Source organism: Gallus gallus, chromosome 9, assembly GCF_016699485.2.
Source record: "Gallus gallus isolate bGalGal1 chromosome 9, bGalGal1.mat.broiler.GRCg7b, whole genome shotgun sequence".
NCBI classification, from domain to species: domain Eukaryota; kingdom Metazoa; phylum Chordata; class Aves; order Galliformes; family Phasianidae; genus Gallus; species Gallus gallus.
Genome location: NC_052540.1, coordinates 21,882,467 through 21,908,374, shown reverse-complemented (window position 1 = coordinate 21,908,374; position 25,908 = coordinate 21,882,467). Strand labels below are relative to the sequence as shown.

The window sequence follows — 25,908 nt, the reverse complement described above, 5'->3', positions numbered from 1 at the left end:
ATCATTTACATGTTTTATTAAAAAAAAAAAAAAAAGAAAAGAATCCCTTTTCTTTTCAAGGGGTAATGGCTCTAAAAGAGGGGAGATTCAGATTAGACATGAGGAAATCCTTCACTCAGAGGCAGTGAGGTCCTGGCACTGCTGCCCAGAGCTGTGGGTGCCCCTTTACTGCAGTGCTGGGGGCCGGGGCCATGGGGGGGTGTCCCTGCCCACAGCAGGGGTGGGGCTGAGGGGATTTATCATACAATCATAGAATGGCCTGGGTTGAAAAGGACCACAATGATCATGTAGTTTCAACCCCTCTCCCCCCAGCTATGTGCAGGGTCACACCAACCACCAGACCAGGCTGCCCAGAGCCACATCCAGCCTGGCCTTGAATGCCTCCAGGGAGATCCCTTCCAATCCAAAGCAGCAGACGGTTCTATGAATACCTCATCAGGCCCAGCTGCCTAATAGGCACAGCAAAATTCACCACCAAGTACTGCAAAAATTACACTTCTGCTTGGCCAAACTTCTCTCCCCATCTTCCCTTCCCATACACAGGGGATGTAGGACGCCACAGTGAGCTGACCTTCAGACTCAGCCCAAACAATGTCCTGCTATTGCTCCATAATTTTAGTGCATTTATTCCATAAGAAGTACAGAAAATCTTAAAAACAAAAACAAAACAAAACAAACAAACAAAAAAACCAACTTGGCCTTCACTCTGTGAACTGAACTCTTATCCTTCCTAATTTATTAAGTGCAACTGTTGTCAGCAGCCAGAGAAATCACCAAAGTTTCACGCACAGAATGAACTTTCCTGCCTTCTTCAAATACATCGCTCTCCCTACCCATACAGAACGCCAGGCTGGACACATCAGCACCAGACTGCTACTGTAACAAACCTCTTCCAATCAGGCTCACTGGGAAGCTGGCCACTAAGCTGCACTCACCAATGACAGCATGCTAGATCCAGAAATTTAAGGTTCTGGCTAAACTTGGGCAGAAGTTAACTGGAAATCATCCATCAGTCCCATTAAAACTATCAATAAGGTCATGGGCAGATGGCCATATCCTGATGGAAACTCTACAACTGGCCAAGAGCTGTTCTGCCTGAAAGAGCTGGCAGATTTAGGGCAGCATATTGCTTTGAGTTCATTGTTGAGCAACTCCCACTACTACCATTTGTGTAGAAACACAGCTTCACCACCAGGACCTTTAACTGCTGACAAAAGAATATAAACTCAGTTGAGTATATTGACGAGATCTGCTTCTTCGTGTACATAATTGCAGAAGTTGGACAGTCCTTATGTAGATATTAACATTTCATACATTCATTTTACCTCATTGAAAACACTGTGGAAAGTTTGAGAGCAAGTCAATTAAACTATCTTGCCAATAGCAGTAATTATGTGCACATACTACCCCCTAAAAAGCTTAACCTCCTGGACAGGCACTGATCAAATCTCGACTCCATTGCTAGTTCTCTCCTGCTCATTTCTTCCCCTTATAATCATAGCCAGCCAAGGCCACCTACAACACAAACCTACTTTTCATTCTAACATCCCAGTCAGGCACTCACAGCCTGTATCACAGACTACTTTTCTTAGCTGTGCTTTTATTCAGAACAATATTTACAATGAGGTCAAAGTAAAATAAAATAAGGAAACCAAAAAGGCAAGTTTCCTAAAGGATCAAGCCCCTTGTAAGCTTAGTTTTAAAACTGGCAGGTTTGGGAAGAAACAATACGTACATCTGGCAGTATGTGAGATCTGCTGACAGCCAAAACTCGATGCTTCAGAGAGATATTCAAGACAGCACAGAAGACACATAGAAGATATGTCCCAGAAATGGCCAACACTGATAAGACATACCATGGTGAAGCAATTTCAGTATTGGTCATCTTCAGTTTTGACAGCTAAAAGCAATCTGATATCTATGTAGTAGCAATGCAGACATATTAGAAGCTCCTGATTTATGAAAGAGCCAAGTGTGAAATGAGCTATCAAAGAGGACAGAATTTGACCTTACATACAAAATTATACATCTGCTGAAAGAAATAGATCTAGTAATGTTGTCTCAGAGAAAACTACAGTAACGTAACGTATTAATTTTGAAACATTTTTACATCAGTGCAACCGGTGTTTCAGTATTCAAGATTGCTTTATTTCAGACTATTTAAATGCAAATAATTTCTTAAGCATTGAAATGACACATGCACACAGTGGTATAAAGTTATAAATATTTTAAATTGCCATACCATCAGAACTCGTAAGAACGAAGCTCTCAGCTTGGGACTGCTTCTTCCCACCAACACTTCTGGGAAGCCAGTGAAGGTCTATGGGGTAAGTATCATCTGGAAGTTTCACCACCCGAGAAGTCTCACTCGTTAGAAGGTTCCATTTCAGAATTTGGTGATCATCACTGCAGGAATACAGCTCGTCAGCTGTGGTCCATCCCACACAGCTAACTAATTCCTTATGTTTAATTAAATTAAGGAAGTCTGAAAGTTTTAATTGTTAAAAATACTTCTAAAATGGTCATTACTTCAATACCATTGCACAGAATACTTTATATATAGGAAAGAAAATTCTTCATTCTTTCCCTGTTCGTTGGTTTCCAGAAAAGCTGGTAGAAATTCCATGAGAAACAGAGCAGACAAACGCTATCACATGACAAATACTTTACTACCACATTTATGATAAATAAAATCCTTTGGAGAAGATAAACTACATGAGAATATAGCATGGATTTCAGTGGTTTATTCTAAGATAAAGGATATGTTTTGGTTCCTTTAAAAGTGAAGTCTTCAGTCTCATTTTGGTTGTTCAGATGGAACATTTAAACAAGGTATGCAGGTGTATTATAACTGTAATAAAACAGAGCAAGCACACATTTAGGCAGCCAAAACTCAAAAGGAAGATATCAACACTAAAACGCTTTCAAATAAGCAATATTATGTCAGTACTGTGCCAAAATAAGCACTGAAATGAGGTTTTGAGGGTTTGTACAGAAGCCAGTGGCACCCTTGCATAATGGGCAAGAGCAAGTGGTGCCAGGTGTGCTTTACTGGAACATTGTAAAAGGAACATTGTCCAAGCTGTGCTGGAACATGGTAAAAGGAAATACTGAAGTTCCCTTGTGCAGACACTGCTGTGATGGTAGTGAGGGAAAACGTGGAATCACAAACTCGTCAAGAACCTTCATGCTTAGTGACAGCACTGTGAGAAAACGCAGAATGAAAAGCCCTGCTGGGAAGACAACCCTGCCAGGACCAAATGATACATCATCTTACTGCCACCCACTGCTACTTGCAATGTCCAGGATGCTTCACTGCAACACAGTAATTCCATAGGGAGGTCAGTGAGGTCCCACAGCCCTGTCCTCATCCCTCATGCAACATCCAAAGCCTTTGGGAGGCACTGTGCTGGGTGAGCACTCCCGGCCCTCAGGGTGGAAAGGGGGGTGCACAAAAGGGGGAGCAGACGGGGAACTGAGGAAAGCAGTGATGCAGGATTTGACCCTCTGAACCTCTGGAATTTTTTCCACCGTGAAAACAGCGATTGGTCAAGCAGTTACCATGCAGAATTTAAGACACGTAAAAAGGGCGCTCAAGGATAAGAGTTAATTTTAGCCCTACGTTACATCAATTAAAACGTGCAATAGTTATATTGACTTTTAAATATTTCTCTGATAGTTGAATGTCTAACGTCCTTCTCATTCCCCGAACCAAAGGCTGTGCTGTGATCCTCACTATCCAGGCACATCGAAGGGGCCTTTCAGCCCCGTCCCGGAGTCCCTCATAGCAATGCCAGCAGAACCGTCCCATCTGCGTGCACGGATCCCACCTGCCTCAGTCACAGCACTGCACCCCTAACCATCAGCTGCTGTTCGTCACGTGGTGATGCCTCGCTCGCTCGGAACTCCAGCAGGCACGCTGGCAGCCCTTCCTACCGCGCTACAGGCTCACGGCACTGTCCGTTCCACCTGCCGCCAACAGCTGAGGCGGCGCGGAGCTCACAGCGCGCACCTCAGCGGAGATGAAGGCGTTTGTGGGCAGCGCTTACGGGACGGGCGGTGAGGAGCGGGCGGGCAGCGAGGCGAAGCGGCAGGAGCTCGGCCCGGCCTGCCCCACGCAGCCCTCCCGCCCTCGGCTGTCGTCCCCCCGGGGCAGCGGAGGATCGGAGCGGGCCGTGCGAGTGGGAGATTGAGCAACGGCGCGGGGTGGGGCGGGGAGCCCGGCGGGGAGGGGGGCCGGGCAGGAGCGCTCCTCGGCCCCGCAGCCCGTCTCGCTCTCCGCTCGTGCCAGAACCGCCTCCTTTCGCCCCGCAGCCCCCCCCGCACGGCCCCAGGGAGGTCACGGCGGGCCGCCTCCCCGCTTCCCCACCGGCACCGCTCGGGATCTCTGCTTCAGGACCAGTCCCCCGCCGCGCTCCCTCCGGCCGTGCCCGCCGCCCTCGGCATCCGCCCGCACAGCGCCGCTCCTCCCACCTCCGGGCCCTCTGCCCAGCCCGGCGCCGAGCCCCACCTCCCTGCAGCCGCCCCCTCCCCGGCTCTGCCTTTACCTGAGGCGGCGGCGGGACGGCGCGCAGCTCGCTCAGCTCCCGTCAGGGCCGCGTCTCCCGGCGCCGTCTCTATGGCCACGTCCCGCGAGAGCGGCCCCCCCCGCAGGGCCGTGTGACAGCGCGTCACCGCGCCGCCCGTTAACGAGCGCTGATTTCAAAGCGAGCCACATTTTCACGTTATTTTTATACGTATTTAAATACTTTTTTAATGATTTTTTGGTGGTTTTTTTTTTTGTTTGTTTTTTTGGCGGAGCGCTCCGCCGTCCCCTCGGCGCCCAAGCGCCGCCCCCTGACCTACTTCTACAACGAAGGGATTAATCCCTTCCACGCAGGCACGGCCGAAACGCCACAGACGTCGCTTGGCCTGCTCCTCCAACACACCGGGGTGGAGGAATAAAGTAAATAAAATAAACAAAAACCAAACCAGCCGCCCCCACAGGACGCGCCGCCCCGCTAACGGCCGCCAAGATGGCGCGCGGCGCGGCTTTTTCCTCCTTTCAAACCCGCGGCCGCCCCGCCCCCTCCCGTCCCAGCCTGCCCCGCGTCTTTCTAACGAATTTCGGTTCGAGTTCGCCGTTTGGGCGCCATTTTCGAGTGTGGAAGCCGCCGAGCCGCGGCGCGAGCCGGGGCCGCCCGAACTGCCGCCGCCCGCGGGGCCCCGCGCCGCCCGTCCGCGTTGAACGCGGCGCTTTGCCTCAGGGCGGCCGAAGCCGGGGGTTCCCCCGCCGCCAACGGGGCGGACAGACGGTCCGAGGGAGCGAGAGCGGAGAGTGGAGAGCGGAGCGCTTCACCCGCGCGCCAGAGGTGAGCAGAAGGGGCGGGGGGCGGCGGGCGCCGCGCGGAGCCGCGTTCTTCCCCTTTGCTCCCCGCCCTGAGGCAGCGCGAGGCGGCGGCCGCTCCTTCGCAGCGCTGAGGTGCGGTGTCCGCCGCGCCGTTCCGTCCCGCGGGTGTCCGCGCGGGCCGAGCTGTGGGGACGCGCTGTTCCCGGGCAGCGCTCGCCGCGTTCCGCCCGCTCGGGAGCGCCGAGCCGTGTGTGGGAGCTCCGCCCGCGGCTTTTATCCTCGGAGGGAGAAAGCCAAACCGTAGGAAATGGGTGCCCGGCGCAGGGCTGCGTCAAACGCGGGGGGGGGGGGAGAATTAAAAAAAAAAAAAAAGCAAAAAAAAAAAAACAAAACAACAAAAAAAAAGATTTTCTTACTGACATCGGTTATCGCTACCGAAGGGCTGGGGATAAGCAGGGCTTCCTGCCCGCCGCTGCCTCTCTCCCCCTCCCCGCAGCGCGGTGCCGGGGCGATGCCGGGGCGCGGGCGGAGCTGCTCCGCACGGGGAGCTGCGGGCTGAGCTGTGCTGTGGAACGAAATACGGCCCGGTGCCGGGAGAGGCTGCGGCTGCCCCGGGACGGCCGCTGCCTTCCGCTCCGTAACGGGAGCACGGGCTGCAACCGCTTCAAAACGAGTTCGCTTTCTCGTTTTTCCCCCCCTCCCCCATTGTCCCAAATGAAGGACTCTCATGAGAGTGTGGGTTGGGGGTAGGTCTGCAAACGTCAAATGATTGGCACCAATTGTGAGATGACTTTCTAACCACGTCAGTTTTTTTTTATCTGGTGAGAAGTAAACTTTCTCATGTCTGTTTCTCTGCAAACTGCCTTCCCCACTTGCTGCGATTTAAACTCTTTAGAGAGTTTCCCTCCCGCCGGCCGCTTTCTCTTTAGCGTTCAGTGGGAGCCGTGTTGGAGTACAACGTGTGGACTTGTGTGCGTTTCCTCCCTGCTCGCATAGCTTTAACATCAGCACGGGATGAAGGTATTTTCACGTTGCTGTGGCTGTTAGATGCCGAGTGCTGGCAGGCAGGGCTGCGCTGCGTCTCACAAAAGGAGCGTATTGATGGAAGCTGTTGGAGGGTGCAGTCTGTGCTCTAACTACGCAGGTCTTTTTGTTTGTGTGTACATACGCTCAGCACGGAGTGCTGAAAGCGAAGTGTGTGTCGGGACTGAACGCCGCATGTAAAGTGTGCGGACATCGGGCTCCCCGCTTCGTTCCCACCGTCGTCGTTAACTCTTTTGCCCCTGGTGTCGCAGCTGCTCTCCCCAATGGGGAGTTGGTGGCCCTGTGTGTGCCGGGGGGGGTTGGAGCTTCGTGATCCTTGAGGTCCCTTCCGACCCGGGCCGTTCTGTGACTCTGTGAGTGTGCAAACTGCATCGGCTTCAGGAGGTGCACGGCTGCTGTCTCTGCAAATCAGGGCGGGTCCGTTGTTTTTTGGGGCGATCGTTTATTAGTTTCAGCCGTAGTTTTTGTTTCAGATTTGGGTTTTTTGTCTTCAAAATGCGTCTGGTCTTTCGTTTCCGCGTCAGTCGAACTTATAGGTGTATTCCGTAGGGGACTGTAGTTTAACACAGAGATCGTGGGGTTTTCTTGTTTATGTTAGAGAGATCCCTTCGATAGTTTGATTGCTTGGAATTGCCGGGGAGCAGCCAGCTGAGATCATGGCGAGCAGGAGCACCAAAACCTCGACAGCAGCCCACCAGAAAGGCAGACAGCCCATAGAGGAGCCCGCCGGTGACATGCAAGTGGAAAAAACAAGACGGCAGGCAGCTTGGGGAAGGACCAGCAGAAGGTAGGTGGGAGTGCTGTGCTTCTGCTGCCGAGTAAACCTGACCGTGGTGCACAGTGAGCAACAGTGCTCAGCTGGAGTTGCCGACTATTCCAGATTGGACTCGCTCCGTTCTTGTCTAGAAAGGAAGATTGAAAGCTTTGACTCCTGACGTGTTTAAGCTGCTTTTAAAGCGGCATGGAGGGTTTGCAAAGAGTATTCTGAGTTGTGACTTAGTACAAGTGCAAAAGCAATTAGTGAATTTTCTCCTAATAAAGCCTATTTCACGTTCCTGGTCTGTACCAGGTTGTGGTACAAGAGCCAGGATTTTTCACACTTATATGCAGCCAATGCTGTGAGATTTCTTGGAATGGAATAAATGTCACGTTTATTTATTTAACTCTTAAAACGATTGGACTTTCTTTTTCATGAAGCAGTGCATTGTCTTGTGACTCTTGGGTTGAGTTTTTGCTGAAAGTATCTGGAAAAAGAGCAGTGTGTGTCTTTTGGGGTAGCGAGACAGGAAATGATTAAATGATTAAAGCGCAGATATTTGACAAATGGATTGATAAATTGAAATTGGTGGCAAAACCTACTGTCTATGTGAAGGAAAAGCTGCTGGAAACTGTTGAAAAGCTGCTTTGCTTACAACAAGCAGTTATCCAGGGGGCCAGTTTGTTTTCGTAACAAACTTCCTGTCTTTGCAGAGCAGTTGTGCTGTCATTACAGCTTTAGAGCATTGTGCAGCGATCCCCAAATCTTGCAGAGTGACTCGCGAGCACGCTTGAAATGTGGCTTTGCACTTATTAATTAGGAAGACTTTGCCTGTTTCAGATTTGTAGCCTTATTGTGACGGCTGTAGCTATTGTAATTGCGGAGTGCCTATTAAAGTGTGTTAGAATAGGAATTGCATAATGAAAGAACAAACCCACTAGTGAATCGATGGGACGTCTGAAGTGTCTCTTTTTTAAAGATTCAGTTCATGGAAAGAAGGATTTTAATTCCACTTAGCTCCTTTTAATAATTGCAGCAGTATAGCTTTGGTTAATATAGAAATGATGTCTGCTTTTGAAATCAAGGATTTTAAGAGGTGTTTGGTCACTGAGTGTTCATGGCCTTAATTTTTTTTCTGCTTATTTTGGGTGGTTTTTAGCAGTTTCAAATGAGGAGTCTGATAATCGAAGTTTAGAAGAGATTTTGGGTAGCATCTCTCCTCCCCCTCCTCCAGCAATGACCAATGAAGCCGGTGCTCCTCGTCTCATGATAACTCACATTGTAAACCAGAACTTCAAATCCTATGCAGGGGAGCAAACTTTGGGACCTTTTCATAAGGTAATTATATTTTCCCTTAAGCGTTCTCTAAATGAAGGTAAGGTAAGGCTTTGCTGCGTGCTGGTGGCCCTTCCTGTAGTTTCACATAACCTCACCTCAGAAAAACAGAAGAATATTGAGGTCTTAGAATTGCTTTGGTAGTGATATCCTTTCTTTTAGTTACTGAGCAGTAGGGAAAACAGTGAAGTGCAGATTCTTGATTCTGTACAATTGTAATTTGTCAGAAAGCCTGCAAAAAAGCACACTTCTGCCTTTATTTCGTTTGCTGGGGAATTTTGAGGGGCACATTTGAAGGATGAGAATGTTTTTAGTGCCCGCAAGAGATTTACGTGGCTAATCATGAAACTTTCCTTGCGAACTTGCTTGCTAAGTGCAGTATCACTTTGAGTTAACAAGTTATGATTTAGAAGGTTGAGCTGAAAGTTGTACTGCTCTGCCTTTGGTTGTGAAGATTCGGCTATCAAATGAGCTGCAGTTTCCTGCGCTAGAAATAATTATGTTTTGAACTATTTACAAATGAAGTGGGTGATGTACACTGGTCAGGGTCTATTTCCCCTCAGCCCGACACCTTTTTTCCTTCTGTTCTGCAGCGTTTTTCATGCATTATTGGGCCCAATGGCAGTGGGAAATCCAATGTCATTGATGCGATGCTTTTTGTGTTTGGGTATCGGGCGCAAAAAATCAGATCCAAAAAACTCTCTGTGCTGATCCATAATTCTGAGGAACATACGGACATCCAGAGCTGTTCTGTGGAAGTCCACTTCCAAAAGATCATTGACAAGGTATGTATCCTGCTGCTCAGGAGAATGGCACTTATTTTATTCAAGCGTTTGACAACTTAATATTTGATTAGTTTGAGCTGGGGAAGATGTGGTGGCATAGTTTACCCTTGGGATGTAAAACATCAACTTGAAGTTAATTAGCTTAAAAATCTCTCTCTTAAGTAGCGCGGTTCTTAAATTATGAGCAGGGACTCTTCTGCTGTTCTGTGAGATGAATATCTGCTATGCAGTCATTTTGGAGCTGCTCACAATCATCTAACAGTCATCTTCAGAAAGTATTGTACATTTGTCATTTCTTTTCCTTCAAGTAAATAAAGCTTATTTCTGAAATTAACGGGACCACGAGTAACTTCTAAGGCTACATTTGGATGTGTTATATATATTCTTACATTTACATTATGAGCATATGGATTCAGGTGTAAAATCAATTGAAGCAAAAGCTTTCAAACCAATTAGAAGCTATTTTAGAAAATTCATAAAATATAAAACCAATCTGAGACATTTAATGGATGATAAATGTGCCTGCAATTTTAAATGAGATTTTTCATGGAATTTCTGGATTTCACACCCTCTGGCTGATGTCGTGTTTGAATGAAATAGAAAATGCTGACAGTGATAACAAAAATAAAGTAAAATTCTGTTGCTTGTCATTTCATGTACTGGGGAAAATTTCTGGGCTCTATTGCTGACTTATTGCAATTACATTACTAGAAATTTATTTTGCTTTATTTAAATTGAATTTTTGTGAGCATTTAGTCTGGCTGAAGTGCCTTGCTGCATTGCAGGTTAGTCAGTACAGTGGGAAAGGCACACCGAAGCTTCAAAACTTGTGGTAATAAGGGGATAGTCATTAAAAGAACTGTTTGAAGTAACTTTTCTTTGGCTCAATCTACACAGACCTGTGCTTTTTCTTCTGTCTGTGTGGGTCACATTCAGTGATTATTTAGGTTTTTAGGGTTTTTTTTTTTTTTTTTTTGCTTGCTCTGTATGGATGCCTTAGAAGCTGCATTTGTGGTGTAAAAAGCTTGTGAGTGTACCTGGTCAGATGGTGCTCAGGGGGTCGGCCTGGCAAAGCAGAGGGCCAGCTGAAGTCTTCACAAGAAGCATGCCTCAGCTTTAACTGCTTAAAATGAGTCCCAGCTTTACTGCAGTTGCTGCTTTTTAGTGAAGTCGAAGTGATCTTCTGAGGCTGATGACATCATGTTTGTCACATCTTTAATATTTTGCTTTTTTATCTTCTGCTGTTTCTCTTTAGAACTACTCAGCAAAAAGCAGCTTTCTAGCACTATAAAAAGGGAGCTTAATTGCAGACAGTAGCAAATCATTCAAGGCTTCCTAATCTAAAACTGAAAGGGCAGGATACAACAGCCACTTTAAAGCTGAAGTAGGCCTTTTGTGATGTGCAGCCCTGGTAAAGGGAAGAAATTAGGTATTTTTAAAGCAAAAGCTGGTATTAGAGATGAGAAAGGCAGCACATGAGGACCATGCTGATTTGGGCTTTTTTTCCTTGTCTAGTGCTTAAGGCTTTTTTTTGAGGCGTACATCATTAAGTGGACCCTGACTTAAAACCTTAACGTGATAAAATGGCGAAATATGAGGTGAACCTACGATATACTAATTGTATTTCTGGCTTTGTTTTTCCTCAAAACAGGAAGGAGATGATTATGAAGTCATTCCTAACAGCAATTTTTGTGTGTCTAGAACTGCCTATAGAGATAATTCTTCTGTATATCACATCAATGGAAAGAAGTCAACATTCAAAGATGTTGGTATTCTTCTTCGAAGTCATGGAATTGATCTGGACCATAACAGATTCTTGATTTTACAGGTTGGTGTATAAATAAAACCAATTTAATTAAAGCTGTATTTCCAGGTATAGTTACCAAAATACTGTTTAGGTTTGAGTCTTGTGTGTGAGGCCTTAAAGTACTCTAGCAGCACATCATGGTTTGCATGCTGTAGTGAAGATGCGAATCATTATTTGCTGCTTTAGAAATTTAAGGAAGATAAACAGTTGAAGACACTAATATAAATTTTTCTGTTAATGAATCTGTGCTCCTGACATGTGGATGAATAGAAGAGTTGCCCTACTTGTTCCGCCCTAGCAGCACGTAAATATTGGTGTAGTAAAATAAACCTTAAACCCCAATATTATTGTGCTGCTTAAGCGTGGCAGAGATTCAGCAACTTGTTTATACTTTAGATAAAGGTGCATCAATATTAATTTAATGATACTACTATTAAGTTATCTACACTTCTCATCTATAGACATGGTTTTACTGCAGAAGTATGTATATTAAAAATAACTGCATAAAATTGAGGGCAAGAAAAAACCCATTTACTTCTCATTTACACTCGTTTAACAACTGCAGGGGACTCAAAGCACAGCAGGTTTGTAGCCAATTCAAGGTGCGTATTAAAAAGCTGCAGTTTACAGCTCATGCTATAAAAATAATAGAGTTTGTGAATATGATATCATTTCTTCTCATATTGGGATTTAAAGTTCTAAAGCTTGCTGGCATGTGCTGGCTGTGTGAAACAGGCAGGCTGAAGACAACCACACTTATTTTTCTAGTGCTTTAAATAATAATTGAGGATTTTGCTAGTGCCACCACTCACCTAACATGTCAGCTGAGTCAAAGTACTTGATGGACATATTTAAAGATTCTGTTGGGTACATACATGTGCAATTACCCATAATTATTTCACTGCTATTACAAACATGTCACAAATCTATTCTGAAGGATTTTGGCTTAGAAAATGAGTGAGCAGTGGAAGCCTCCTAAGGTCTGACAGTTTTCAACAGAGATGATTTTAAGTCTGTTTTTGTCAAAGGAGCTTCCAGTTCCCCTCTAACAAAAAAAAAAGCCAAATATTTTAGATAGGTAGCTGTGTTTGCTTCACTTCCTCAAGTCTACTTTTTACAGTTACACCCACAAAAAGAGGATATATCTGTTTTTGAAGTATTCATGCCAATTAATTACTCCATTCAGAGCTTTCTTCTTGTGTTTTTTGGTCTTCAAGTGAGAAATATCTCCAATAAAACAGTCCGTAATATAGATTTGTTATAATAAAGTTGTTCTTTAGAAGTATCATTTTAGGAACACTGTTAAAAAGAGAGAAACTGCGGTCAAATATGGTAGAAATCATGGTGCAGAAGTATCCCAAGCTGAGTGCTGCAGAGTGTGCCCTTCCTGCTCTGGGAGGGGAAGGAGGCATTTTGCAGGGACTATTGCTAAGTTGCTGTTTTATTTTTTACTTTTTCTCCTCAAATGTGGTTTGTTTTCTTCTTCTATTTATTATTTCCCATGGGGAGAACATACTTGTTCCTAAAAGCTCGAGTTTCATGCTTTTCATCTGTATAATGGGAAATCAGGGGTAGTATGAGCCATGTTAAGACATAAAGTGATGCTTCCCACCATTTTTTTCCTTTTTTGCACTGAACTTTGTGGATAATGTGTTATAATGAACTGCAGAAGAAACTCCACAGAGATTTTCTGTTTATTCAGTGTGACTGAGGCAAGGCCCTTTCTCCTTGAACATATGTCTGTGTGATTTTTATTATCATTGTTTAATCTTTTTTTTTTTTAAGTGAATTCTATTGATCAGGCGATACAAAGCTGAGTAATTTCCATCTGGAAAATGTGACTATTTCTGCATAATGACAGAAAGACAGCAAAACCCAAGTAGTAAAAATGATAGAAGTAAATGAGACCACAACAGAAAGCCAAGGCTGCCTGCTGCTATCACAAGGATTGCCCCTTTTCCCTACTAGTTTTCAAATTACGTTATTTCAAGTTTGCGGAATAAGTGACAGTTCTATTTCACTTTTGCTTCTCTCGTGTTGTAGTTCAGTTAAACGTAGAGCAGCCTCTTTGAGCTCAATGTTGAGTTAGAATAATTTCACTTTGAAAATAAATTACACCTCTTTGGTTTTTGACTTTCATTTGGTGTAATTAACATAAATCTCTTTTAAGAGATTGCGGACAAAACTATTAGTTGTTATCAAATGCTGTTTTCAATCGGTGACAAAGCATTCTCTAACACTAAAGGAAATGTTGTAAGAGAACATGTCCTACAAGTAGTACTCCGAGATACTTGATTAGTATCCTGCTACCGCATTTAGCATTACTCAGTGGCAAATACTTGCTTTTGAGAAGGCTGCTTTCTTTTTTTATTATTTTTTATTTTATTTTTTTCCCTTTTTCTTCTCTCCACCTCACTCCCTGTTCTGCAGCCTCCCTCTGGCATGGCTCATTGGGTGCATCTGGGTGGCACTCTGAAAGCTTAGGCCAGAGCCATGTTTTCTGCAAGTTGAGTAGAGGGTGGTGCAGGTACTTCTGATGCCATACTGAGAATATTGCAATCAAACTGATGATTTTGCTGAGTAACATCACCAAAGATGTCTGTGGGAAAACAATGTGATACTGATTGGGCAGTTCTAGAAATGTTAGAAATTCTGTGCCTGAATTAGTTAATTGGAAAAAAATGTTGTTTTAAAGGAATGGGTTTGGTTACCATGTGCTGCTGCCAACACTTAACAGGAGGAGTTTGTCACTTTTGCGATGCTTAAGTTCTATTGCTATGTATTTTGTTTTTAATAAATTGCTATATGCTTTTTAGCACTTAGGGAACAGACAACTGTTTGGTGCACTGTTAATGAGATTGCCACAGCCTGAAACTGCAACAGGAAAAAAATGCATCTTGTCACTTTTTTTTTTTTAAGTGTGCTGAGTAGCGTGCTAATATCTGTCATCTTGCTGCTATTGGTTCCTGCCTTCCACACTTCATACCCAAGCTTCAGGAACTTGTATATCTGTAAAGAAGAACAAATAAAATTATTTAGCTTTTTTTTTTGAATACTTGGAACATCAATGTCTGTGCACAGAAAACTTGGGTAGGTTTGCCCAGCCAGGTTGGGCAAAGCTCAGAAGGTAAGTGTGTTTGCTGTTGCTCAATAGTGAGTCCTCTGAAGGGGTCAACCTCGAGGCCAGAAAGAAATCCCAGCCTCTCTCTCGTGGCTGGTTGTCCCTAAGGAATTGCTAAATAAACGGGGAGAGCTTGAGGGGATGTCAGTTAAGGACACCCGGGGGGCAGGAGGTCTGGGAAGCAAAACAAACCTGACAGCAACTGTTACCACCTGCTGAAGTTGGCTTTGTTATCTTTCAAGGTAAGAGAAGTACAGTTAATATCAACTTTGTAAACAGAAAATGGAGTTTTGCAAGCAGTGCCCATATGGATGAATATTGCAGAAACAATACTAAGAATTGGAAAACCTGAATTTGTTTCATACTAAATAGAAGCAGACTTCTATGAGTTGAAATCAACTTATTCTTGAATTTGGTTTTTTTTTTCCAAATTATTTTAAGTAATTCTTGTGCTAATTTGTGTCATTTAAATGTATTTGATAGATAATTAAAATTTTCTCATGTAATCTTATGCAAGTATGAATAGCTACGGTGATTTTATGTATGCATTTTTTTAACTGATTGGAACAGCAGTTTTTAATGTACAGATAAGTCTCGTCCTATGGTAAGATTGTGCTGTACGAGAGGAAATGTAGTCAAGTTTTTCACCTGCTGCTTTGTGGAAATGTAGGAGTCACTCCTTCAGTGTATTGGAGAGCAAATGAGGGGGAGCAGATTTTCTTCTTGCTTTGAGATAAGCCAGAAGTTCCCAATGGTTGAGGGCTGCTCTCCTAATGAGGCACACCAACATCTGAGCTAAAGCATCCAAGTAGAGCACAAGCTAAAAAGCTCTACTGGGATTAGAAATGGAGATCAATGCCGCCAAAATTGGTGAAGAGTTTTGTTCTAGAAATGTCAGGGGCAGCTGAGCTGAAGTGGTAGGAAGAATTAGAACCAGTGTTCAGATTAATGAATGTAATCAAATAAAAGTATTATTTGAATAAAATAGTATGTAAAAGTAGAAGCTTTACTTTTGATTCAAAAAGTACAGAATCACTTTCCCTGTTAAAATATTAGCTTTATACTGAAGTGAATATAGAGCTGCAAGAGACACACTAAGACTTCCATACATGCAATTTCAAAGTGAATTCTTTGCTGTCAAAATTTCTTGGCAATTAGTATGATTTTTATTTTACAAATTCCAATGCAACATCATAACCAACGTGTTATTAATTTTTTTCAGAAAAAATAGGAAAATGTGGGAAGAGGATGCAAAATGCACTTATTCAGTGTAACTGAGAGTGATGGATTAAGTTTTAGTTAGAACACAGCAAGAATCTTAGAACAGTCAAACACTGTAGGTTGGATTTGCAGTAACTGATTTTGATTCCAAAGTGACTCTAGACTTGCACTCAATTTGTATTCTTGTATTAAATACAAGAATGTCCTTAAGAAAGCTTCTAAAATTAGACAGATGTGTGAACAGCTTGACAAAGGCTACTTTCAAATTATTTCTAGAATGCAGAACAGTAGTTTTGTGCAAACAGCTGAATGTTGTGTAACAGGCCAGTTATAAGCTTGTCTTCATCTTTGGATGGTAGTGGCATTGTAGACTTGTGTATTTGTGCTGATTACTTACTTGCCTTCCTTGGTTTCTCCCCTGTCTTATATCACTTCTCTTGGAAGCTGGAGAGTGAGGGTGAGAATGTGATACTTTCTCTTCTCCCTCATGTTTGCCAACCAACCATGTGGCACTGGAGCTGTGCAACAGAAGCACCTGAACCTCAGTAGCAGTAGTTCAGTATTAGTGCTGGTTCTGATGCTAATTTCAAGAAGTGGGTTAGAATAAAAGCCCAGAGAATAACACTGACAGGGATATCCTGGAAGTTGACTCTTTAGAGATACAGCTTGGATAGCAAACGTTCTAAATGTTCTAAGGCAGTTTCTCCTTCAAGAAAATCCATCGTGTTGTCAGCTTCACACCGTGTGCCATTGTGTATCCGTATGCTAAGAAGCTCTGTGCAGTGATTTTCAACTCCTGTGGCAGGCTGGTGAAGTACTTGGGCAATCTCTTGTCCATGTTTCCCTTGTCTGGAAGAAATGCTTTGCATTTTAAGGGAGAAACTGAAATATACCTTCATTCCCTAAAGTAAGCTGCGAAATTCTAAACTTTTATGTTAAGTGAACTTTGCCTTGTGCTACATCAGTTCTGGCTAACGTTCCACGTTATAACTCAGTTTCCATTCTTCTTGATTGATAAGTGCTTTTCTTCAGTCGGAGATACAGTGGTGTTCTAATAGCACTACTGTAATTCACCACAGAACTCTGAGTTACAGTTGGCTGATACAGCTGCAAGCACTGCTTTCTTGGCGCTCTGGATGTGCTGGCTGCAGCCCCACTGTTTGCCTCAGTTCAGTGCTTAAAGGATGAGTTCTGTTGGTCACCTTTGGGATATACAGAAAATCCCACTGTTTTTAAGCTTAGTGTGGTATGAACTTCCCTACTAACTCGAATAGCCCTTGGAAGGAACAAATGTTCATTCTTAAACCATTAACCTTTAAAATCGAGCGTGCTTACATGGTTTTTTTTTATGCATGGATATGTAACACTCACAAAAATAACAAAACCATTATTCTTGTTTTACTTGACAAACATAAATGAAACAATGAGCGTTGTCTGTATTTGCATATTGCTTAAATCAGTGGGATAAATGAAGCAGAATTAGGTAATACCATAAAGTTGCAAGCTGTAATCCACTTAATCAGTTAGTTTAGTTAAGCAAATTGAATATATATATTGGTAGTACTGGGAAAAAAGTTACAGGTTATTGCAATAAAGAGATGCTCCCTGATTGCAGTACTCTTCCTTTGCACAATTTGGAGAAGGCTTTGCTACTGCCCGGCACCTCAGAGGTGGGGAGAAGGTAAATAAAAAGAAAAGCTATTTAAAGTATTTATCTAACTTCCTAGCATCATTGTTATGTGATTACTGATGTATTTTAAAGCCTGGATTCAAATGATAAAGCACATTAAAGTTCACTGGAGATTCCAAATGCTTGTATTCATCTCGAGAGCAGCTGAAGTGACAGACGTGAGCAGTCCTGCTCTGTAGTAGTGCTTCACTTGGAGTCTTGGTGATGAATTGACACAGAAAAGGTTTTGCTCAGTGCGTGGGATTGCATCTCCTAGGGGGTGTTTTCTCTTAAACTCTTCTTCATTATCACAACGGAATAAACTTCAGTTCAGTTAGATCTCACATCATTCCATGTCTGAATTTGACTAATGGGGGTTATTGTTTTTTCTTTTTCTTTTACAACTGCAGCACAAAGTGCCCTTTTAAGAAAAAAGAGGACAGAACTCCTCATCCCAGAGTTGTGCTCATGTTCATTTATTACATTCTGAGCTTCAGCGTTTCCTTATTTTGACATATGTTTTAATGTGTCCGTGCTTTACTATGCTTCTCAACTGCGTGGGGTTTAACACTCAATAGTACCATTCATTGCATCATTTAGGATTGTGCTAATTTAAAGTTTTTCAGCACTTGAGTTTATAACTTCCGATTAAGATATCAGAAATAGCACCACAACCTGGAAAATATTTTTACGTATCTGCTGCTGTAATTCTTCAGTGCAGCCCTTAATGAAATAGATGTGAGTGCTGCATTCACAGTTGAGATGACAAAACTTTTTGTTGCACAATGCAGTCTTCATGTTTTTCCCAGACTTTAGAGAAGTGGAGGCATCATTGGTGAGCACCTCTCCATGGGTTATCCTGAGACCCCTGGTCCTAATGCAGAATAATTTTCACAACAGAAAAACATTTCATCCTCCATAAAAAGGTTTAAAACAGCTTTCAGTAGAAGTTAAAAGGCTTTTTGCTGCTGTTGCCTCCTTTCATAGCAGAAGTTTAAAATGGAATCTGAAGGCTGTGCTCTGGAACTCCTTAATTCCAGCATGATGACAGACAGAACTGCTTCTGTTTGTATGCAGCACAAATTAACCTCTGATTTTATCACTGTTTGAAGCTGAGTAATGTCAGTGTTAGGATTAGTGTGCTACGCTGTTCGTGCTTAATACCCTTAGAACCCTTCAGGCCACAGAGCCTGCTCAGTGTGAGCGGAGGCTGCACGAACATGATGCTGCAGTCTGCCAAGAGCATCAAACTGGGACTTCTCTGCAAAAGTGAAAACTAACCTGCAGTGTCAGAACTCGGGGTAAGAGTTGCAGTAAGGTAATGGAATGAGTAGGTCAAATGTTTTCTTCATTGACCTTGCTCTACATTCAAAATTTTTGTGGATGAATATTGGGCAAACTCAGATTTAAAGCTTTCTGTTCTGAGAAATCAGCTGTTTCAAGAAGCGAATAATTTCAGAGAAAACAAGGGTAGTAATTCTATGACATGCAGTGATTGAAAGGTGAGGCATGTCACGGTCTGGCTCTGGAGGGCTGTGCAGGAGATGAAGTTCTTACCCTTCACAGATTGGTTCTAGAAAACTGTATGTGGCATTGGAGTGTCGCCACTTAATTAAGCTGCATGCACCGTGAGAGATGTGTTCATCCTAATGAGAGTTTTAGCCTAACATGCGCACAGAAGTGTGCATGCAATGGAAATAATGAAATTAAATGGATTCAGTCTATACTAAATGTCTTGCACTGAATGTATTCCCCAAATACTGAAAGGATGCAAGTTCAACTTCTGAAATGCAGAGCCCAAAATAGATGCTTGTCAGCCTTGTGCCTGTAAAAGAGTAGGAGACCACTGATCGTGTCACGGCTTCTGGCGGTCCATCACGTGGCTTTGTGCACATGCATCTCATGGTCTTCAACTCAATAGGCAGAGCAAGCCCAGGCATTCCTGCATAGGGCACTCACTGGTGCTCCTGTGCTGATCTTCTGAGTCACCTCAACTGGGGCATTGGTTGCAAGTGGTTAATTTTATTAACAGCAGCTCCTGCACTGGTCGTTGAAGGCTTTCTTGCTCTACTTATATCACAATAGAATTTTACGTTTAGAAGGTATCTCAAACATCATGACAGTTAAATAGTTCATCTTCTTGACGGTCTGGCTATGGGAGGGGAGGTGGGATCATCTGTTTCCAAGTTCCTTGATGCTATTCCTCATGACTGTGGTTAGTGGAAATGGCTTTAAGATTAAATAGCTCTATCAAAATGCACCAGTAAGTGTTTTCTGATTACTAACCCAAGACATTCTGTGGAACTTGTTATTGGTATGTATGTTATACAGTGTTTGAGCTGACTGCCTCTGTTCCTGGTGGTGTGCCAGCAGCCCAGTATTTCAGTCTGATGCAGAATGCTGTGTGCACAATGCAGGAATAGGAATTGGGTTAGTGCTTCTGTTTAGAATTCTTACACAAAACGTGCAGCCTTCCCAAAGTACTCATGGGATATCTGATGCTCCTCCATGTTCTTTGTGCATACGTTGTGGGAGTTCTGTCCTTTGTTAGCTGTTTGCCAGTGTCACTGATTTCTGAACGTTAACATCCATTTCAATTGCCTTTCTAACTAAGAGGATTAATGTTCATTTTTTTCCTGTATTGCTCCCTCTCCTCTTGTGAGTGCATGCATGCCTGAGAGCAAGAGGGAGACAGCTGAGGGAAACAGTTACAGACATTTCCTGGTGGTCAGTTTTGAGACTTCTTCAATGTAGGTTCAACAGCTATGATAAGAAATCGTTAGAAGCATGCTGCTGCTCACCCAGTGTCTGCCTACTGTCTGCTTAGTTTCACTTTCAGAAATGCTGGCCGTATTTTGAAAGATCTTTTACTAGATAAGAGCAAGGGTGTATTTTTGATACAATGCAAATAGTTGTGGATCAAGCCAGATGCATAATTTTAAAAGTTAGGAAACATTTAAATTGACTATATCAAGTTTTAACAGAATGCAAAGCTGAGAAGTGCTTTTTCCTGCAGTCACTGTCACGTACCTGCTCTGTCTGCAAGCGGTCAACTTCAGTCTCCTCTGTTGATGACAACAGCTGGGAGCCTTTGAATCTCGTAGTGTGATCGCTGTAGGGATGGACTGAACTGATTTCTTAATGTAAAACTTGGTAAATAACATCAAATAAAAATTAATACTGCTATGAACCTGTTATTTATATGTTCTTAATATTTTCACTTTTACTCTTGAGAAGAAAAGAATCCAAATGTTTAAGTACATAACACCATTTAAATATCTTCCTATAAGTTGAAGAAAATACAATGATTAAACTGTTGCTTCTTGCAAAGCAGAGGAGTTGTGCGTACAGTTGGTGTACTCAGCCTGACAAGTTCCATTTATGCTCATTGCCTTCTCACCAATCACCCCATTCACTTCATCTTTTCAAAAATCTTACTGTATGTATTGCCTGAACTTTACTCCCTGGTAAGACTGCATCCCTGGTTCTATGGTGATACATTATTTTACCACAGAGACAAACAAAACTCTGATTTCCTAATTTATGAGATTATGGACTTAGATACAGAATTAAGCTTTGTTAGTAATGTGCCATGTCATTAAAAACATTGCAGTTCTATTCTTTATGTTGGTGAGCTATGGAGAACCCTCACAACTACTAAAATAGTCATGATTTAAAGAGGGTTAATTGGACTGAATTAGGTCATGAGCAGACATTGGCTTACATCCCTTCCTTGTCCACCTGGGGTAAATGACTGTCTGTGCTTCTGTTAAATACAGCATCATTTTGTGGTTTGTACCTACTTGTAGAATAGAAATGGGGAGGGGGTGTTGGGAAGATAGAGGGAATGAGGGGGAAAGAAGGTGCAAGATGGACTGCAGCACCAACCTTTGTGATGTTTGACACAGGAGATCTTTGCAGTGATGGTTTTTCCTTGGGTGTAAACGCAGGAAGCGCTTTAATGCAAGAAGAAACAAAATGGAGATTTATGATAATTCCACGGTGATGGGTGTGTCGGTGGAATTGTGCGTTGTGCAGCTGCGATTATTAAAAAACAAATTGCCTTTATGGTATCCATAAGAAGTAAAAAGAAATATATATTTTTTCAAACCTTGAAGAGCTGAGACTTGTTTTGAACAGTAATTCTCAGGAGGTGATAGCCTGGATGGGTGTAACTTCTAGAATTTTTCAATGAGAGAACAACAAAACAAAACCAACCAACCAAGCAAAAGAAAGCAAACACCCCACGTTTCTGTGTTTTACCCCAACATGGGCATTTCTTGTGTTTCAGAACGACTTCATCACTTGACAAATAGGACTTGCAAAACTTGCCATGTTCCCTTCTGCTCAGCTGAATGGTATTTATTAACTGGAAGAAAATCTCAGTGCCACTAGGTGTCATTGTGTGCTGAGAAAGTGGAATGAAGCCACTTCTGCAAGGAGTACCTTCTCCTCCTCTTTTGTAGCCAACCACAGGGCTGGTTTACAGTGCTTGCGTGGGAATCCTCCTCATTGGTGACCTCAGTGACGGTCCCTTTTGGTTCTCCTGCAGTCTCATTAATCACTCCATCTTCTGCATGTCTTAAGAATGTATTCCTTGTCCATACTGTAGTAGAGCTTGTCTTCAGCTGAAGCTCAACACGAAGCAGTGACAGTTTTGGAGTACATTTTGGTCTCCATACACAGACTTTGGGTGTTTTTTACATACTTCAGTTGAATGCTAGAATATAAATCTTGTTCTTAAATTTTATCAGTCCTAAAGCTAAATTTCAGTTGTAACAGAGCTTGTTATTTCACAGGTTTAAACATCTGTCCCAAAGCCTGTGCAAGCCAGTACTCAGCAGTAGTGCTCACGTATTTACTAATAAGTTGTCTCTTGTACATCTAATCACTGTCCAGGTTTTTGAGGGGTGAGTAGTTTGTACTCAGCGTTCACTCTGTTTAATTTTTGCATCCACATCTTTATTTACTCTAAACTCCAATTTAATACATGTATATTCAGGTTCTTGTCTTCACCTTCTAATATATAGCATCTAATTCACAAAATATAATCCTTACTTTGAAAGATTTAATGCTGCTCTGTCCTAAGCATGAGATATTGATAGCAGATATATGTTTTTAATTGAGTAATGATAACATCAGCGAAACAAATGTCCTTGTCATTGTCTCAGTTTAATCTTTAATACTTACTTTGTAAGAAATCAAATCAGTGTTAAGCTCAACAATTTAAAGCTAACACCGTACGTACAAGAAAATGACCTGGAGCCTAACACTTAGCTTTGTTTCTCTCCCAGCAAGTCACTCTTGGTTGTATGAGTTACAGGTCCAGTTCAGCCATCAGACAAGATTTATAGACCTTCTGTTCCCTAAAGGGAATCTTCAAAGACTTAAATCCTGATTTGTGTAACTTAAGCCTCTTGGGTGCTACACAACCCAGAGGAGATGCTTCCTTCTTTCCTTCTTTTTTTTTAGGGTGGGGGAAAACATTTTGAATCTTTACAGGAACAGCAAATTTTAAACCTGACTGTGAGCTTCAGAAGAGTCTCTGCTTTCCGTGTACTCATTCACCTGCATCCCTTTCATGTATTTTCAACATGCTATCACTATCCCTCAGGAAAAGAAAAGAAGAAGAAAACATTAAACCTTTTTTTTCCAAGGGGGAAGTTGAACAGATTGCAATGATGAAACCCAAAGGCCAGACTGAACATGACGAAGGCATGCTGGAATACTTGGAAGATCTGATAGGGTCTGCACGACTGAGAGCTCCTATTCAAACTCTTTGTCGCAGAGTAGAGACTTTAAATGAACAAAGGGGAGAAAAGGTAAGTCTTCAAAAAGTTGGTTTGAATTATAAATTGAACAGATGAGCTTGCAGTGTCTCATTATGTGAGGTTTTAGAAAAGCAATTAACATAAAGACTTATTCTTTAAAGATTTGACACTACGCAAGTAGAAATACAGAGGACTTTAGAGGTGCCTTTCTTGCATCTGATGTTTCCCTTATTTATAAAAGAAATGGGGAGTTGACATCAGTTGCCCTTCTTTAAGCACCTACAAAGCCGTTGGCTTCTGATTCCCAAAGGTTTGAATGTTTGAGTTGGGATCTTATCTGCTGAACATCTCTTTGGTCGTATCTGAGTGCGTTACATGCTTCTGCTCAGAACAAGGAGTGAAACAGATGAGCTGAATACATTTAGATGGAGTCATGTCTGCCTTAGTCATATTGCAAAGTAGCAAATAGAATAAGCAGGAAGGAAACCTCACCTATGCCAAGAAAAGGATGAGGGGGAGAAACACGGCAATGCCAAGGTGATGCGAAACTTCATGAGGGCACTTATAAAAACAGAAAATTAGTTGTGACTTGAGCTACAGAGATCTGTTGCAGACATTGGCTTCATGGCATTTTACTTACGCAGTTAGTTCTAAACGTAGTAAAATATCCAAGTTCTATTTTATTTGACTTGGTGTGCCCTTGGTAAATTCTAACGTGGCAGATTGTTTTTTTAAAGGTATAAAGGAAAACAAAAGACGTGTAGTCACAGGATTCAACCTGACAGGGGCTATTGAAAATGCTGACTCCTCTGTAACTCCTCTTTGTTGCTCACTTGCATTTTCCCCAGTTTGCACAAAGTGCTCCCAGCATCTGCAGGATTCCTTTTTAGCTCTATGTTACTTTTGAATTGCCCTTACAGTACAGTCTGCAGCAGTCATCTCTTATTTCAGAAGGTCTGCACTACTCAATTGCTTGTAGAGTTAACTGTAGTGTCTCTCCAAAGGTTCTGGGGCTTATTTGTCCTCCTGATTTGTTCTTCTATACTGCTAGCATTAAAATCAGCTTTGACTGTCTGTCTTGTCTAGTTAAATAGAGTTAAAATGGTGGAAAAAGAAAAGGATGCCTTAGAAGGGGACAAGAATAAAGCCATCGAATTTCTTTCCTTGGAAAACAAAATGTTTAAAGAGAAAAACCATATCTGTCAGTACTACATGTAAGTAACTCTGAAGTTTTGATTTGGCTTTTATGTGGTGGTGGTGTTTCCATGTATGTAATTAGAAATACTTTCTTTTTCTGGATAGCCATTCAAAATCACTTGTACAGCACGTTGCTGGAGATTTTGATTTTTTCAAGTTATTAAGTTAAACTGTTTTGTATAATAATAGATCATATTCGTTGTCCTCCAAAGAATGGTACCTCTTACAGCTTCATACTTATAAGCTTCAAGCGATGTTTGTTTTTTATGTGAAGTGTCAAAAAGCACTAGATTTCCTTGCTGTTCTGTACAAAATTGGCAAAGCTACCCAATAATGAGTAGTGGGATATAACACATGACATTATCGTTTTCTTATCCTTGAGACAAGAAATAAATATTCATTTAAAATGTTTATTTCATGGGAAAAAAAATGTTTTTTAATACTGTTTTGTTGGATTTTTTTTAGCTATGACCTACAGAAACGAATAAATGATTTGGAAACACAGAAAGAAAATATACAGAAAGAAACTAAAGATATTAATGAGAAGAGTAGTAAACTTGCAGATGAAATGAAAAGCAAGAGTAAAGCTTTAAAAGATCTTGAGAAGTAAGTACTCCAGGTATAGATTTGTAAGCTAAGAGTACTGGATTTTATGTGTTTTGCATATTGATTGTTAAAATTACTGGGATTTTCAGAGAAAAAGCTCAGATTTTCCCAGTAGTTGGACACAACGATCCCTGGGGGTATCTTCCAGCTTTCAGTAGTTATGAAAAGGCTGTCATAGCTGTATTTCATGAAAAAGAAATGAACAAAAAGGAAACAAACTGAGAAAGCAAAAGTCTGAAATAAATACATGGGTTGCTGATCAAACAGAGGGGGCACAGCTGGGTTTTTTAGTAGTCCTTCCACCAAAAGCTTAAATTATCTGATGAGCAGAGTCTCTTACGAACAATTCCTGGCATGAATTAAATGATATTTTCAAGTAAATTAATTTAAAAATATTCTCATTGGATTTATTTGGTGTTCTGTGAGTTGATTCTCTTGGAGAAGTCTGGGTAATAGCCACCATTAATGCTAACAAAATGCCTGGTTTTTGTGGATTTAGAAGTACAAACTGCTTCGTTATGCTGACTACAAAAAATAGCTGGAAGATTTTCCTCAGGTTTTTATGTACACATCTGAAAAGCTTCAATATGTGGGTGTACCTGTGTTGGTCTCTCATTTCCTTATGAACCTCTCATCTGTGATTTGAATTTTCCTTCTGTTGACTTGCCTGGTTACTAAAGCTCCCTCTGACTGCAGTATGAAACTTCTCATCCTCTGAGATCCTAATGATTTGAGAGAGTTATAAATTACAAATGTTAGCAAAGGGAAAAAATAGTTTCTGAAAATGTGTTTAACATCATTTCATTAGTTTGTCTTTTCTGATGAAAAATCAGTGCCCTGGGGAAAATGCTATGAACACAGTGAGCGTGGGATGCTGCTTCTCACAAGAACTGACCAGTATTGTTTTAAATCCTGCATGCTCACTTCTTAAGCCAAGTTCTACTGACGTTATTTTTGTTAAGGTATGGAATAGATAATTCTTTCTTCTTTTCCTTCTAGGAAAATTGATAAAATTACAGTGCTAATAGAGGAAAACAAAAATAAATTTACTCAGTTGGATTTGCAGGATGTTAAAGTAAGGGAAAAACTGAAGCATGCCAAAAGCAAGGCTAAAAAACTGGAGAAGCAACTTCAGAAGGACAAAGAAAAGGTAGAGTGAACTGCAGCTTGCTTTATGTAAGGAAATGCACTTGGTTGCTCTAGATAAGAACATCTTTGTGCAGCTGGGCAAGAGTAAGAAAGGACACCAATTCTACTTTGTGCAGC

At 42.1% G+C, this 25,908-nt stretch overlaps 2 protein-coding genes and 2 non-coding genes across 5 annotated transcripts in view; 3 read left to right on the top strand and 1 right to left on the bottom strand.

Moving 5' to 3' along the window:
- The window catches only part of IFT80 (intraflagellar transport 80), a 42,839-nt gene extending 38,227 nt beyond the window's left edge, over positions 1-4,612 (bottom strand). Inside the window, exons 1-3 of one of the 2 annotated variants that reach the window (XM_015291771.4) lie at positions 4,548-4,612; positions 2,765-2,851; positions 2,243-2,464 (exon numbers count right to left, since the gene is read on the bottom strand). In XM_015291771.4, the coding sequence (XP_015147257.1) occupies positions 2,243-2,464; positions 2,765-2,801 (259 nt within the window). In that variant the 5' untranslated portion in view covers positions 2,802-2,851; positions 4,548-4,612. The remainder of the gene's footprint in view (positions 1-2,242; positions 2,465-2,764; positions 2,852-4,547) is intronic. The other variant, XM_046898728.1, reaches the window with a different exon arrangement.
- Positions 4,613-5,133: 521 nt separating this feature from the next.
- Positions 5,134-25,908, top strand: part of SMC4 (structural maintenance of chromosomes 4) — a 33,374-nt gene continuing 12,599 nt past the window's right edge. Inside the window, 10 exon segments of the mRNA NM_204518.3 lie at positions 5,134-5,351; positions 6,972-7,122; positions 7,124-7,160; positions 8,290-8,468; positions 9,059-9,250; positions 10,902-11,078; positions 22,726-22,890; positions 23,926-24,053; positions 24,502-24,642; positions 25,642-25,792. Coding sequence (NP_989849.3) covers positions 7,030-7,122; positions 7,124-7,160; positions 8,290-8,468; positions 9,059-9,250; positions 10,902-11,078; positions 22,726-22,890; positions 23,926-24,053; positions 24,502-24,642; positions 25,642-25,792 — 1,263 coding nt within the window. The 5' untranslated portion in view covers positions 5,134-5,351; positions 6,972-7,029.
- On the top strand, positions 11,165-11,255 carry MIR15B (microRNA 15b). The gene has a single exon (NR_031447.1). It is a non-coding gene; the product is annotated as a microRNA 15b (primary transcript).
- MIR16-2 (microRNA 16-2) lies at positions 11,337-11,430 on the top strand. The gene has a single exon (NR_031446.1). It is a non-coding gene; the product is annotated as a microRNA 16-2 (primary transcript).